This window comes from Aulonocara sp. 'chitande type north' Nkhata Bay, linkage group LG13, assembly GCF_057382095.1.
Source record: "Aulonocara sp. 'chitande type north' Nkhata Bay isolate Kocher_YH1m ecotype deep benthic linkage group LG13, A_spYH_male_GT1.1, whole genome shotgun sequence".
NCBI classification, from domain to species: domain Eukaryota; kingdom Metazoa; phylum Chordata; class Actinopteri; order Cichliformes; family Cichlidae; genus Aulonocara; species Aulonocara sp. 'chitande type north' Nkhata Bay.
The window spans coordinates 8,219,285-8,236,309 of record NC_141356.1 but is presented as its reverse complement, the minus strand read 5'-3'; the positions used below and the strand labels follow the sequence as shown (position 1 = coordinate 8,236,309).

Genomic DNA, 17,025 nt, shown 5'->3' with positions numbered 1-17,025 from the left:
TGGTTTGATTAAACAGTCAGAACCTTCTAAAAGGTCTTCTAACAAGGAATAATGTAGATAAGCTTGTCCTGCTGTGAACGATTACATACACATGTAACCGATCTGAGAATGTTATGCTAAAATAAGTAATTTCTTGATTGCAATATTAAGAAATATCAAAGAGATAATTGTAAATATCTGTAGCTTAAATACCATTTCTGCCACAGGACAGTGTAACAGCATGCAAAGCCTGTTATAACATAGTAGTGGTCCTGCTCTCTTGCCACGAGATATCTGACTGTTAAAGCTCTAAAAGATAGTTTGATCAATCTTTGGAAACCATTTACTGTATGATGTTGCATGGTAGAATGCAATCACTGTTAAAACTCAGTTTTGGGAACTGAGTCGTGAAATATCACCTTTAAAAAGCAGGTCTGCTTGACATCTCATTTCCTGAGAGTGCAGATTGTTCAGGTTTTAAGGTTCAACAGATCTTGTTTTATATTTCATTTCACTGCAACTTCAAATTCAAACACTTTGAGGGACACATAATTCACATTTATACACTCATACATAAATTTATGCATTTATTTATTTTATATAAAGAGCTTAAAGCTGTTTTGTGTTGTCCTATTTTACTATAATCACTCTTTCAAGTGGTATCATTAGAGGTAGAAAACAATGACTCACTCAGGGATTTGAGCATTGTTGGTTAAGTGTACTGAAGCCAGTGATTGTTGCTGTTAACTGAGGTCAAAATTGGCAGACCCTCCAATCGATGCTGGATAAAAACGTCAGGTTATCTGTTCAGTGCTTCCAGCAAGAGGCAGAGAAAAATTACTTTCCATCCATGCTGCATCGGCTAGAAATTCATCTTAACAGAGGACCACCTACGGCTGTCCAAAACAGATATTTACATTGCTGCGCTAAGCACCACAGTTCTTTAAAGCTGTTTTCGTATTTGTTACCAGGATTCAGGCCTCAGCTCATCAGTAAAAATACAACCATGTGCAGAAATGATGCAGAAATTGTTAAACATGGAAACAACGCAAAAATTACCAAGTGCTTAGTGCCAAGTCTGACATAAGAGGAATGCATAGTTAAACAGGCAGTACTTACGAACATGACCCTCTTGGGAATGTGGTCTGACTCAACTAGAGGATTCTTGTAGAGCCAAAGCTCCTCTGGTTGAATCACTCTCTCAAAGGGCTCCAGAAACTCTGTAAATCTGTGGCAGGGAATAAATGCACATTGATCAGTAACTAACACTTTATGCACAAGTAATAAAAAAGTACAATTTGAGAGATTGCATGACTTTTTAATATGTGCAAAGTACTTCCAGAAAAAGAAGACCCTGTCGTTCTTCTGCAAAAGTAACCACAACTGAGTCCATGTGAGCAGGACGTCTTTACCCAAGATCAACTACTTTGTGGTCCCACGTCAATGCACTGCAACACGCTTCAAGCTCCTCGGTTCTGCAAGTGAGCTCCAAGAGACCTCAATTAAAAGTGTTTTTTAAACAAGGACTTCAATAAATCCATCCATTCAATTAATGACTTTAAATCGGCAAAAGCAGCAGATGTTTTAATTAAGCTGAATAGATTTTAACCCTCCACCCCCTCAACAAAAAGTTTAATATGATTAAACTTGTAGCAGTTCTTGGATTTAACAGGCCAACCTCCAGATGAACTGATGCAGCATAGGAAGAAATACCAAGTGAATAATGTTCTCCTCCACAATGTGGGCCCTTCAGCAAAGCATTTATCTACTCCAGTAGACATGCTCATTGTCCAGCGGCAGAAATTGGAGAATATTGTGGATCTCGTTCAGCTCTTCGGCGAGAATTTAACTGTGGAAAGTTAAAAAGGCCATTGGGCTCATGTGTCTTCGGTAAACATTGGCTACATAAGAAGGATAAACAACAAATTTTCTTATTTTCACAGGGAAAACAATTACAGAATTTTAATCTCTCAAGGACACATGCAGCACGTTACACACTGGGCCAAGTCTATTTGCTGGTCGGCTCATAATAATGTCTCCTGATGTTTTTGCAAAGGAGCAGCCTAATCAGTACTTGCTCATTTTACACCTTGCTGGGCCCGTGCGCATGATTCACTTCAGCGGCATTACATTCACGGTATGTGGTTCACAATATATTATGCTGTGCTAATGACACGCAATATGCTTCATAAATTACTCAATTTTCCCAGCTTGTATTCTCTTTAACTCTGTTGTTCAGGTATCGGTGACTGGAAATATAATTTTACTCCCCGGGGATTAAAAGCAGAGCAGTATAGACACACAGTCAAGTGAAGAACCCCCCCCCCCAACTCACCTTAGATACAGACACAAATATACGAACTGAACCTCCATTAGGAGCGCACGCGGCGCTCTTGGATCATTAAATACTGCAATGATCTACCTGTCGCTCTGTAAAGCTTATCTTGCATCCAGTCATTACATTCTTAATGAGTTTTAGGCACACGCTCCCTGAAGATAGCGACACATATTTTCTTTCATGGGTCATGTTAGAATGCACAGCATGCACAGACTTGCTCTGGTGTGTAATCACTTCTTTATATGGGTCCATTAAAGTTTGCTGTTCCACATATAATAATAATAATAATATTAACCTTATACTAACTTTGCATGCTCCTGCCAAATGCATTCATTAGGTTTGTATGGATGTGAAGACTAAGAGTGGTTTGAGATTTGTAACATATCTTAATATGAACAATTTAGAGTCATGTTTTATTTTATGATTTTAAATTACATATGTGTTATGAATTTAAAGAAAGCAGACGCATATGTATGTATGTTTTTAAGGGATGAAAATAAGCTGGAACAAGCTCAGTACTGTAGTTGCATCTCTCTCTCTGCAGGTTTTGTAACTCTCATTTTCATTGTGTAACTTCAAAGATCCCATAATGAGATTTTAAGCATTATTATACCAGCAAGTAATAATTTGTTATATGACGTAATGTACTGGAGTAATGGTGTTCTTAGCAGAGAATGAAGTCACATTTCCTCTGTGTGAGATAGTGCAAGCTTCTCTTTCCAGTGTTTTGTTAGCCAGTCTAATTACTCTTGCACATAAATGTGTGCGAGTCTCCTTCTTCGAATTAGTCACAGACAGGCAGATAGAACTTAAGAAAAACGTAGGCATCAACTTTTAGCTGGACTGCTTAATACTACCTGTCTTGGATGGGCAAAAAAAACAAAAAACCTAAAGATTGTTTTTAGTTAATGCAAAGAGAAACAGGGTATTTTAAACCAGGACAAAAAATGGTTAATGCATTAAGGCTCATAAAAAATCTTCTTTTGTTTCAGTTAGTTTTTGTTATTATTGCTCCAACCCTGCTAGTCACGTGACACACTTTTTGGGAAAGATCTCAGGAAGAAGCCCAGAATACTTGCTTTCTGTTTAGCTGCTTTGGTTTGCTGTAACAGGTAACAGACATTGGTGTACACTCTGTCTGCAAATATTGGCTAACTGCTTACTGTGCTAACCCATGAACACATAAAATGCAAACTGTAAACAAAAATTGTTTACCTTCAAAGTAAAACCTTTTGGTTGCAACACTAAGACACATATTTTACTTTGAAGGTGAGCAATCTCCTGTTCCAGTTTATGATACACTTTGCAGAGAAGCTGTTGTCTTCCATGCAAACTACACGTCACCGCTAGTGACCAAATCAATGACAAGGAGTTTTTTGGTGCTCCACCCACTTTGCAACCAACTTCACCTGGTGATTTTGGTTCCATACCACTCTCCAACCAGCTGGGGAATAAAAAATGTGTTCCTTGCAACCAGAGGTGGCCGAGGACTGAGGCCTAAAGGAATCTCAATATTGAACCTGTTGATGGTGCTAGAGTGCTCAGACATGAAACTTGGTCTGATTTCCATTCTTATGTTTTCCACTATCACTAATCAGTGTGTCAAATTGCAGAACTTTTAACCATATGCTTTAGGACTATCATAGACAGAAGAAGACAGATGATGAAGAATAGAAGAAGGCGATGGTGAATAAAAACAATATGGATGCTTGTGAAGTTTTGCCACTCGGTCCCCAGTAATAACTTGACTGAGTTGCATCCGTATTCTGAAACAACGGACAATGGCCGACTCAGTTTTATTATGGCATTGTATTTTCATTGCATTTTTTCCTCTCTCTTCAGTGGAAATGATTGCTTTCATAAGCTCGAAATCAAATGCCTTTTGGACATGTAATATTCCTCTTTCTTTTGGAGAATTTGTATCAAATCTCTTCTAACAAATCAATGCTGCCCACACCGGATTTCCTTTGGCCTGAAATTCAGATTGAATTTTTTGCCTCATCTTTTTCTTTGTTTCCCCAAGTGATAAAATTTATTTAAATGGTAAATGGTAAATGGTAATTTAAATGTGAAATTCCAATGTAGTTTATGTGCACTTTAAGGCTCTAGGCTCCAAAAGTCAAACACAGAATTCATTCTTCTTTCTGAGGATAGAAGTACCTGGAAATTAATTTCACCTTTATTGTAATTTACAGACTGCAGCGAACACATTTACAAGGTGGTGATGGAAGGTCTTTTCTGTGTTTGATAAAGGAAGGGCCATGCTGATCGCATCAAGAGACAATGCGGAGAAAAAAAAAGTCCTCAGTATGTCATCCAGGAAAATATCTGCAGGCAAACTGATTCATAAAGTTGTGAAAGAACTGTGGAGAGGGGTGGTGGGCTGCGTCAAAGATAGAATTGGCACATTCAGATGGTCAAAATGTCTGAAAGGTCTGAATTATGGCCTTTTTATTTATTTATTTCTTGTTAAATGCTCATCTTTATTCTGCTCACTGCAAGAAGATCAAACAGGCACTGCAAATGACCACAGGACCTGAAGCTATAGGAGGAGACACAGAGAAAAAAGCAGCAGAGGAGCAGTGACAAAAAAGGCCACCACATCAGGAAATGCACCACAAAAAGTTTTCTATAAAAGCAGACTCATCAAGGCTCCGCTGAGCCCACTGACATAATCTCTGGCAAGAATAGACAGCTAAGTGCCCATAAAGAGGAGGCACAGCAAATGCCCTGAACTCAGCACCGCCTGCTGGCTGCCTGGGGAGTACTTCATTTTGTTTTATCAGCTTCTGTTTACCCTCTGTAGGAGCAGTATTGAGCAAAGTGATAAACGTCTCTACAGGGGCCAAAGCATAATAGATTAAGCCAACAACAGACCTCAAGGTGAATATGTAAAGGTAACTATTGTTGGCAACAAACCTTTAAGAAAGATTTAATGGAGGCGGTTAGTCTGATTTTTCTGCAAATTGTGCAATTGTATAGGGCCATTTAGGCTGAGTGGAGACAAGGTATGCTACTAATGTCTACATTATTTTTTCTTTTTGCGATGAAATTTGCCTCGTGCCCATTCTTCATCGTTAAAGCTCTGCATTTGGGCCAATTTATCACCACCGGCTCCTATCCATCTCTCCTTGATGCATATCCCAAATCTGATGAGCGCAGCCACAGCTAAAGAAATGAAGCAAAATTATTTCCCAACATCTGCTCTTCCTCTATCGTGCTGAAACAATTGGGAGATTTAGCATACAACAGCAGAAAGAACAATATGAGCGTCTTATTCGAAAGCGCTTGATTTACAATGCACTGTGGGCAGAATCGTGGCCTCGGGAATACATTCTTCTGCTGCGCCACTGTGACAGAAAGTGATTTAGAGAAAAAAAAGTAATGGAATTGTTCCTTAATTAGTTATGCAGTGAAGCAATAAGGCACACAGAAGAGCCAAATGGCTTAGTTGGATAAACTTCAGGCAAGTTTCCATTGTCATTTCTAAAAGAAGAGACACAGTGTGAAATGTAAATAAAATCACAGTGATTTGCAAATTAATTTAACCCAACATTTAATTGAGAATAATATAAAGACAGCAAAACAAATTTTGAAAATTTTAACTTTTAACTTAGTTGAATGTATGAAAAATGCCAAAGACAACCCATTCTGACAGGTATAGCAATGCATTTTTGCACCAAGTTAATTCCCAAAGAGCTATGAGTGGAAACTTTGGCATATCTCTGCATGGTGTGCAGTGTCTCCTTAAAAAATTTGAGGAAACTGGACGTGTGAAAGACAAAAGAAGACGTGGCAGGCCTAAAACACTATCTCCAGCAGATAAATAGTATCTGAAAGTCTGTGCTTAAGAATTATGAAAGACAAGTCTTACTCAACAGGTCTGACTGCAATCTAGAGCTCATGAAAAGAAACATTTTCTCAACTACAGTGTTTGGTCTCCTTGGTTGTCAGATTGCTGGCATCGGATAAAAAAATAACAAAAACGTCTGTTTCAACATTCGATATGTGTCCTTGGATCCTTTAATGTAAGACAGGGTTTAAATATTCTGTAAGTTATTACATTTTTCTAATTAATTTTATACAAAGCTCCAGCTTTTCTGGAAGTTGAGTTGCAAGTTTGAAAGTAATCTTCCAGCTAAACGTCTATGTGTGTGTGTGTGTGTGTGTGTGTGTGTGTGTGTGTGTGTGTGTGAGAGAGAGAGAGAGAGAGAGAGAGAGAGAGAGAGAGAGAGAGAGAGAGAGAGACTGTGTTTGTATACTAACTTATCACAGATACATCCAACAGAAGCTGAGAATTTTCATCAGTCCTGATTTCATTATTTTTGCAAGCAGGGGTTTGCTTACTGTAGCTTGACTAAACTGCCCAGAGCCCTTATTAGACTACAGTCACACAGGTGACTGTCTACAGGTGCTGGAGGCAGCAGAGCAACACTTACACTACACAGCTCACTTTCTGTGGCAGACAGAGTGTGTGACCTTCATCTCTCAAGGGGAAAGGAAAATATCAGGGAGCCTTACAATCTCCATGACACAGAGTTCAAAGCACAGTACAAGTGTCTCGTCTGGTGTTTTAGAGTTAACTCCCAAGCAAGTTCCTTCCTTCCTAAGTGGGGTTAAGCTGCTGTCCTCATTTTGCTGTGCTTTGCACTGAAGTTGTTCTCAGCTACAATGCAATATGTGATGCAATCCGGGGACACATTCATAAAGATGCAGGCATTTTGTCAGGTCATTCACATTTGATTGCATCTGCACTCTCAGGAGGTGCACATTTGGCAATCAGCTAAGCAACTAAGAGCTAGTTGTGTGTGTAGTGAAGGGACTGAGGTAGGAGAGTGCGGGGCTGACCATCTGCCACATTTGGGACAGGATTCGAAATTACTTTTCCCACCAGAGGTAGGCAATCATTACTGCCCTTCCTCTCGGTCTGATGCCACCACATGCACCCCCCCCCCACTACTTATTACTCCAGTCATTTAAACATAGAGGAGGCAGCTATTCAAAAATGAACTTCTGAGATTTACAAGCTATTAGGATCAGAGGTTATGTCAGACCCCACCGTGAATTTGATTGACTTCTGGTAAACTCCTATTCATTTTCGCTGCACAATATCAAATGCAAATTGAGAATCAGGGCAGTTCAATGAATCTCAATGGTCAGCAGTGAACGTGAAGAGCGGGGGCTTCATTGTGTTTTATCAATAAAAATGTGTACTGATAGAAGAGAGGAAGGGCTATGCAAGGGAGGAATAATAAGTGCTATGATGGGAGAGAATAGAAGAGAAGAGTCTGCTGGCTTTCTGATCTCTGGCTGAGTTATGTCCCAGTGGTTTGCTGGCACACACGTGGGCTGTTTTGGAATGACTTCCTTCAAGCATGCTGCTCCGATAGATCTCTATATTGTCTCAGCTGACTACAGCACAGTTTAAAAGGAATAACTGAGCAATAATGCACAGACTAGATTTAGAAATGTTAAGAATATGGTTGCAAAAAAACAAACTTTTTGCTTACAGCTTTTTGGTAATTGGAAGACTTTATTAAATTCTTTGGTTCGGTTCAACTCAGGCATAGAAGTGTATCTAATGACTTCTTAAAGTGGGTCAAAAACACTTTCCCCCCCCTGTTAGAAATAGAGTGAATGAGTAAGCTGAGAGCTGAATGAGATGAATGGTATGCAGATCTGTGAAATGTGCTGTGGCGATGTTTTAACCTACAAAAGTAGAATTTGTAATGATTGATGGCTGAGAGTCACAGTGGGTGAGCCTGGATTTATCACAAATCCACAACTTACACACACTCAACACTGCTGAAAGGGAAAAGACGAGTACGGGTTTTTGCTTAAGTTACAAATTTTTATTCCACATAGGAGAGAAAAAAAATCCTGTCTCTGCTATTCCAGCAAAATCAAATCTAACTCCTCTGGCACAGCTGGATTCAAATAAGACAACCGGGTATCTGTAATTTCATATAGCGCTGCTGATGATGGAATTGGATTAGCGCTGGTTCACAGTGGAGAAAGAGCGAAGCTGAACGACAAACTGAGGATACATTCTTGATTTAATTATGCAAATTTTATTTCATTTATTACCAGGGCCTGCAGACCACAGCACAGCAATCCTGTCTTGATACTTAACACGTGCTTGTATGTGTGTGTGTGTGTGTGTGTGTGTGTGTGTGTGTGTGTGTGTGTGTGTGTGTGTGTGTGTGTGTGTGTGTGACTGTTGCTCACTGACCGAAGGCTGGAAGATAATTGCACTCTTTCAAAAGAGAAGTTTAAATCAGGCTAGCAGCGATCTACCTGGCAAAATTCTGTTGGATATAATGCATATTTATTTTTTTAGGCTGCAAAGAGACCAGACAGCAGGGAAACAAGTGGAAACAGAAGGCATTAAGCTTGGAGGCGAGGCTGTGTGACCGGCTATGGCAGGGGGTTTAAAGGCTGGAGTTTGGAGACAGAATTGAAGCTTGGGAAAGTCTTGAGCTGAGGCAACGTTGTGCCTCTGAGCGAAAAAGTTCTTTAACCTTTTCCAGCAAAACAGTCACAGCTTGAGTTTGGATTGGATACACATGACTAAATCATACAACAAAGGTCGTACACCTGCTATGGGGAAAATCACCCTTAATAATATTAATATAGCCATCAGAAGTTCCTATAGAGCCAACTCCATGACTGGCATTAACACTGTCACCTGAATTTCCAAGACATACTAAAAAATTCCAAGTGGCTTCTTTATTTTGCAAGTCTGAATTTGGTGTGGACAATAAGTGTCACATGCCCTCTCTTTCTGTGTCTGTGCTACTGGTTACAGTCAGGGCTTTGGCCAGACGTGTCGAGAATGCATAGCATCAGTCCTGTCACAGGCAGGGAAGAGAGGAGGGGAGCAAAATAGATGCTGAGTGACACTGAGCTAGCGCTGCCTTCCCTGGAGGAATCCCGTCTGAAGTTGGCTAAAGAAACAGAAAATCCTTCACTTGTCACACAAAACCCTAGTGGGGGATACAGTGGAAAACTAGGTCCTTTTTTTTTTAATTACCCATTGAAGCTGGCTAAATCAAGAGGGTGCATTGAAAAGCTGAGGGCTGGCTTAGTAACACTGAAGGTGTCTGTTCACGATAAAAGCCCCACAGACACTTTTGGAAAGGTCAGAGCCTCACATCTGAGGCAGGTATTAGGAAATGCAGCCATATGAAGCTGGCAGGACATCACCAAAGGGACACGAAGGAAGCATGGTGGGGTGGGGGCACATGGTGAGATAAGAGTACCAACCCACAATAGGAAGGAGACGAGCGAGGCTGCCATGTACTGAATATTTGCCAGAAAGCTTTGCACAGGCTCAACAGGTCCAAAGCTTATATTCACTGAGCATGCTGAGTAAATGCATCAACTTTAACACCCCACTGGTGTTAACTCATCATATTAGTTGAGCTCTCTCTCTCTCCATTGTGCAGAGAAAATTGCCACACTCAGTGCTCCCACATAAAACAGTAGCAACAAGGAGCTGTTCTACAATAAAATGCTGTCGCCTGAATTTCTGACGCACGCAGCTTGTCAACGGCTTTTAATTCCACACATTTCAATGATGGCTTCACTATAACACAGGAATGAAGCAACAGGCATCAGCCTATAAAATTTTAAAAAAAAGTTTAACACATTGGGATATATAATAATAATAATAATAATAATAATAATAATAATAACTCCTTTAAACCTAACTACACATCTGTAATCCAATTGATTTAATCCATACAATATGTAATGCAGGTGTAACTACTACGACTGTTAGACAAACAACAGAAATATCCATGTACTACTACTACGATATGTAACAGGCTATTGTTCTTCAAGGAAATGATAAAATTCCCAAAAGCTCTGCTATGTAAGCAGGGGCCTGTCCAATATATTTTTAAAATTGGATTCTAAATTTCAACGGAAGTCAGTGAAAGGATGCAAGGATAGATATAATATGTGACCGCCAGCTAGATTTTGTTAGCAGCCTTGCCGCTGTGCTACGCACCAATTGGTGACAAGCTTTGGAGGACTGAGAGATGCACGGGAAGAGTGAATTGTAATGATCAAAGTGGGAGAAAATCAAAGTGTGTACTAAAAGATGGTTGAATGACAGTAAAGGTTTGATTTTCGCAGTATTTGAAAGATCAAGGAGACAAGACTGGGTGACCTTATCCTGTGTCAACATTGAAGCTACCAGCTGTTTGCTCATCATCTCAGATCATTCAAGTCATTTAAAGGGGAACTCGAAGCTTTTAAAAAGCAATTATTTAACAAAGAACACTAGTGGACTAGTTGACCAATCTTTGCTATTGTCACTAGTCGGTACCAAACACACTAGATGTTTAAACTAACCATTTTACTTTTTAATTGATGCCCAGTGCAGTTAAATTGTTGTGTTCTAAATGCTATGCATCCACCGGCCACCAGATGGCGCATCAATGTTGAGAAATACCATAAATCTGTAAATTTACACCTTTTCTGTTTGTTAACACTGTAACTGTTAGTTCTTTAAAAGGCGAAAGGATGAGCTCACGCTCTGTTAGTGATAGGGTGAGGTGTTCAATCTACCAGGAGGGGCTCGAAGTAGGGCTGTATTTATATCGTACAACGGCAGGTTAAGCAGCATGAATCATTATTGAAGAATGCAATTAATTGTTTCAAATGCCTTTATTTAGAGAGTTTTTGACATTTTCCAGTAAACAGTTCTCCAGTTTAAGTTGATAGCAGCATCTTTCTAAATTTTAGACTAGTTGGTTAGTTTATTTTTTTCCCCTTTGTTTAGTCTTTGAAGAAATTAGTCACCCAGGAATATCCCTACTAACAGCCACAATGCTTAACAGGCAAAGCATCAAGAAGCAAAAAGGTGTGTGACCATCAATGTTATACAGTCTTTTTGTTCATACCAATATCTTTAATGATGAGTTAAAGATATTCTCCCTTTAAACAGGCTCTGGTTCCAGGCTCTGTTAAATACAAAAGATTTGATTTGTGGAAATGGAGGTGGTATACACAGCCGTGCATAATGATTAACATGCACTACTATGAATAAAAACGTCGGCCACACCTTTGAGTTCAGGTGTTTTCACTTCCACTGTCACAGGCAGAATCAAACTGCCTTTACAGACGTGTGTCAAAAAATGGGTCGTTCTAAAGAGCTCACTGAATTTGATTGGGGTGCTGTGATAGCCGGAGCCCCACTGTTGCAACACATCAGTAATTTCACTTTCTGAAATTACTTCCTTCCAAGATATTCTACATTATTATTAGTGTGGTATTATTGCAAAGATTAAGAGTTTAGGAGCGACAGCAACTCAGTCAAAAAATTGGCAGACCACATAAAATTATAGAGTGAAAAGTGCAGCACTCAAAACATCCTCTGGCATCGACATCAGCACAAAAACCGTACACCAGGAGCTTCATGGTAAAGTTTTCCACGGCTGAGAAGCTCCTTTAAGTGTAACATGTAAAGTGTAACTATATACATATGTGGCTGAGTATGTATTTTTCAATAAACAGTGGGGTACTGCTGGCCTTAACGTAGTAACCATAAGTTTTATTCTTTAAACTTCAAAGAATATGTTTAGAAATAACATATTTCCACTATGTTGACAAAATGTTCTTCTTTTTAAGCCACTTGCTTCTGGTGATTCTTCAAAATCGCTGCTCTAGAAAGAAGTGTAATTCTAGCCAGCATTACTTAATGCTTATCTTTGATGTTTCAGAAAGACTTAAGTAGCTGACATGAAAATAACCTTTTAAACTTAATGTGGGACAGAAGGACAGCAGGAAGAGTGAAAAATGAGTACATGAGAGGGACAGCTCAGGTCGAGCGTTTTGGAGATAAAGATAGGGTGGCAAAGCTGAGATGGTTTGGACATGTGCAGAGGAGGGATAGTGGGAATATTGTGGAAAAAATGATATGAATATAGAGCTGCAACTGTGGAGAAAAAGAGGAAGAGCACAGAGGAGATTCGTGGATGTAGTGAAGAAGGACCTGTAAAGGGTTGGTGTGACAAAAGAGGACGGGGTTAGATGGAGGCAGATGATCCACTGTGGCAACCACTAAAGGGAACAACCCAAAGAAGAAGAAAAAGACCGATGGCTGCCAGGGAGTCTTTGTAACTTTGTTACATTAATGAAAAAAACCCTAGCCCTTAATTTGGCCCTAAAAAGAAAAAGAATATAATCTAATAAAATTCATATCTAATGTACATCTAATAGATTTTTATCCAAGCAACTCTCACTACAGTTCTATATAATTATCCTGTGACCTTTGGTTAAACCACAGCCACTGATGGGTGAATGTACATAGGAATTACGTGAGTGTATTTATCAGCCAACCTTGAAATGTTTTAATATAAAAGGTTTCACTGCATTCTTCTTTGAATCTATACAGACACATCATGAATTTAGCAGGCTGAATAGCTGCCATTGGCAATCACCTCAGAAGTTAATAAGTTTTGTGCTTAGTTCAGACAATTTGTTAGGTGTGTGTGTGTGTGTGTGTGTGTGTGTGTGTGTGTGTGTGTGTGTGTGTGTGTGTGTGTGTGTGTGTGTGTGCGCAGAGCTTATTAAGTTAAGCATAAAGGTAACCATGCTTGGAGCATTAGAGAAAAAGACAAGGGAAAAGGGAGGGAGGTGGAAAGAATTCGACAGAAATCGCTCACACAGATTGGACACAGATGTGGGATTGGAACACACAGCTGACATTTATCCCTGTTGTCATGCTTATTGGTTATTGTAGTAAATGTTAAAGTTGACAGCAACATGAAGGAGAGTGCAGCTTTTTTGTTCATTCAAAGGAAGAGTGAGTGTACAAAACCCTTGCAAATACCACTCAGTGTGAAAGCATCGGGAGATGAGGTCCACTGCTTGTACAAACATGGATACACACACACAGAGGGATGCCGCATTTTTATGGATCTGAAGGATAATAATGATACATCTCCTATCTGTGAAGTCTATATATTCAGTGTTATCACACTGTAATACTTTTACTTTGCTTTCTCAGATTTGTTTAATAGTATTTCGTGGGTATTTTTGTTGTTGTTTTCTGTTGTGAATCTTATCTTCAATGTGATTTTCTTTCCACTTCAGAAAAATGACTTTGTTTTTCATTTTCTTGAAGATTGTTATTGTGGAGACCCTGAATAATATATCATGTGCAGATCTGAAAAGTGAAACCAATGAAGAAAAATGCTTTCGTTCTAGTGGCGAGCGGGATTGTGACTCCACTTGTTGCAAAAAGAAGTCTGACAATATAAAAATCTATGGATTATTTATTTGTTAATTTAATAAACATTTGTCCCAGGACTTAGTGAATACAACATGATTTTGTAATTATGGTCCCGATTAGTGTCAAGAAGGATGACATGCTTGGGAGGGGCAAATTCAAGTTCCTGTTGTATGAGTTTGAGGAGCCCAGCTGTAGTCAGACCATCCATCTGTCATCATGTCCACTTTCAAAACAACGAGATGCTAAGCTTGAGGCTTCAAATCAGGAGCTGTTGAAATAGCTCCATCCATCTTTTATTTAGAATCAATGGCCACGTACAAGAAAATGGAGTCACTTCATTTTTTTTTAATTTCCAAACAATAGCTGTGGGTTCCTACTCGCATTCAGGAGTTAATCATTAATCCTAGTGAAAGGTTTTCTTTCCTCTTGTCAATGAAACTCTGATAAGGAGAAGCTAGGGCGAACACAGTGTTATTGACCGAAATGCCTTTTATACTGGCCATTGACGATGCTATTTTTAAACAAAAATGTGAAAGTAAGGGTTGGATTTCCTTGCTTACAACAATTGAGTGGAAATCAATATGAATCCTATCCAACCATCCAGGATTGAAACAAAGCCCATGACACACCTTGAGCAATATAATCAAGAGAAGTGGGAACAAGACACAGCTGAAACTGTAACTGAATGGAGAATCACATTACAAAGAGGAGGCAAGAAAAAAGTTAACACAAGGAATCAAATATTAATAACCCACAAGAACACAAAAACCTAAAAACATACATTCTAGTGCTGTCAGCGTTAATGTGTTAAAACGGGCTAATCCGCATTAACGCGCTAACGCAGATCAATCCGTGTAAGGGTAAGGGGTTACACACGTTAACGCTGTCATAATGTTTAACACGATTAAATATTTTAACACAATCAACCCATCTGGAGCACAGAATGGACAAACTTTGGACAAACTGCCCGAAATGCGTTGACAGAGACATTTCAGGGATTTTGAGTCAGTCTGCGCTCCAGATGGGTTAAATGTTCATCACATCAGTCGCGATGACGCGTTAACACCGACTAACCCCTTACACGGATTGATCTGCGTTAACACGCTAATGTGTATTAGCACGTTTTAGCACGTTAATGCATTAACCCTGACAGCACTAATAAACTCTAAATAAAATTACTAAATTACTTACCTGAATTACCAGAAATACTAAACAAAAGGAAGCTAAACCCCAAAATATAAACACTTCAAATGGCAAAAAAACCCCAAACCCACAGGACATTTCATATTGTGCATTAATAAGGATATTAAAGACAGCGAAGCAAACAGGGAGTGAGAGAGATGCTGATCAAGCATGACTGCACACACACACCAAGTCTGGAGAAGCACTCTACACTCTAATCAGCCAAAATAATTGGAGCCACTGGTGGGCTTACTCTGGCCTTTAACTGCTGTCTTTTGTTTGGATGTCATTTCAGATGTACTTTCATTCTAAATAATTATATTAAATTATTTTGATCTTAGGTTGCATTGATGTGTATTACAGATACATGTACAGTGGGGCAAAAAAGTATTTAGTCAGCCACCGATTGTGCAAGTTCCCCCACTTAAAATGATGACAGAGGTCAGTAATTTGCACCAGAGGTACACTTCAACTGTGAGAGACAGAATGTGAAAAAAAAATCCATGAATTCACATGGTAGGATTTGTAAAGAATTTATTCGTAAATCAGGGTGGAAAATAAGTATTTGGTCACCTCAAACAAGGAAAATCTCTGGCTCTCACAGACCTGTAACGTCTTCTGTAAGAAGCTTTTCTGTCCCCCACTCGTTACCTGTATGAATGGCACCTGTTTGAACTCATCATCTGTATAAAAGACACCTGTCCACAGCCTCAAACAGTCAGACTCCAAACTCCGCCATGGCCAAGACCAAAGAGCTTTCGAAGGACACCAGGAAAAGTATTGTAGACCTGCACCAGACTGGGAAGAGTGAATCTACAATAGGCAAGCAGCTTGGTGTGAAAAAATCAACTGTGGGAGCAATCATCAGAAAATGGAAGACATACAAGACCACTGATAATCTCCCTCTATCTGGGGCTCCACGCAAGATCTCATCCCGTGGGGTCAAAATGATCATGAGAACGGTGAGCAAAGATCCCAGAACCACACGGGGGGACCTGGTGAATGACCTGCAGAGAGCTGGGACCAAAGTAACAAAGGTCACCATCAGTAACACACTACAACGGCAGGGAATCAAATCCCGCAGTGCCAGACGTGTTCCGCTGCTGAAGCCAGTGCATGTCCAGGCCCGTCTGAAGTTTGCCAGAGAGCACATGGATGATACAGCAGAGGATTGGGAGAATGTCATGTGGTCAGATGAAACCAAAGTAGAACTTTTTGGTATAAACTCGACTCGTCGTGTTTGGAGGAAGAAGAATACTGAGTTGCATCCCAAGAACACCATACCTACTGTGAAGCATGGGGGTGGAAACATCATGCTATGGGGCTGTTTTTCTGCCAAGGGGACAGGACGACTGATCCGTGTTAAGGACAGAATGAATGGGGCCATGTATCGTGAGATTTTGAGCCAAAACCTCCTTCCATCAGTGAGAACTTTGAAGATGAAACGAGGCTGGGTCTTCCAACATGACAATGATCCAAAACACACCGCCCGGGCAACAAAGGAGTGGCTCCGTAAGAAGCATTTGAAAGTCCTGGAGTGGCCTAGCCAGTCTCCAGACCTCAACCCCATAGAAAATCTGTGGCGGGAGTTGAAAGTCCGTGTTGCTCGGCGACAGCCCCAAAACATCACTGCTCTCGAGAAGATCTGTATGGAGGAATGGGCCAAAATACCAGCTACTGTGTGTGCAAACCTGGTAAAGACCTATAGTAAACGTTTGACCTCTGTTATTGCCAACAAAGGTTATGTTACAAAGTATTGAGTTGTATTTTTGTTATTGACTAAATACTTATTTTCCACCCTGATTTACGAATAAATTCTTTACAAATCCTACCATGTGGATTCATGGATTTTTCTTTCACATTCTGTCTCTCACAGTTGAAGTGTACCTCTGGTGCAAATTACTGACCTCTGTCATCATTTTAAGTGGGGGAACTTGCACAATCGATGGCTGACTAAATACTTTTTTGCCCCACTGTAGGTGTGTTAGGGTTAAAGAACCCTGGCTTTCTGCATCCTGGTTCACTGGCATTAATCATTAAAACATCTTTGATTACTAGTACCTGTAATTGTAGGTCCTGTTTTGACAAACAGAATATCAGAAGAGTTAAAAAGGCTAAGTTCTTAGGTTTGGCAACAATATTCAGTTCCTACACTTCATGATGGTTGAACTACTGTATGTATATGAAAATGCCACCTTAATTTAGCTACTGAATATACTGGAAACACAGAGGTCAGAACTTCATACACATTCAGTCTCACTAATTAGAGTCAAGGACAATT

The 17,025-nt window shown here is 39.8% G+C and overlaps 1 protein-coding gene across 1 annotated transcript in view; it reads right to left on the bottom strand.

Annotated features, from left to right (window-relative positions):
• plpp4 (phospholipid phosphatase 4) overlaps window positions 1-17,025 on the bottom strand; it is a 51,458-nt gene that overhangs the window by 20,976 nt on the left and 13,457 nt on the right. The window contains exon 2 of the mRNA XM_086258531.1: window positions 1,099-1,207. Coding sequence (XP_086114657.1) covers window positions 1,099-1,207 — 109 coding nt within the window. The remainder of the gene's footprint in view (window positions 1-1,098; window positions 1,208-17,025) is intronic.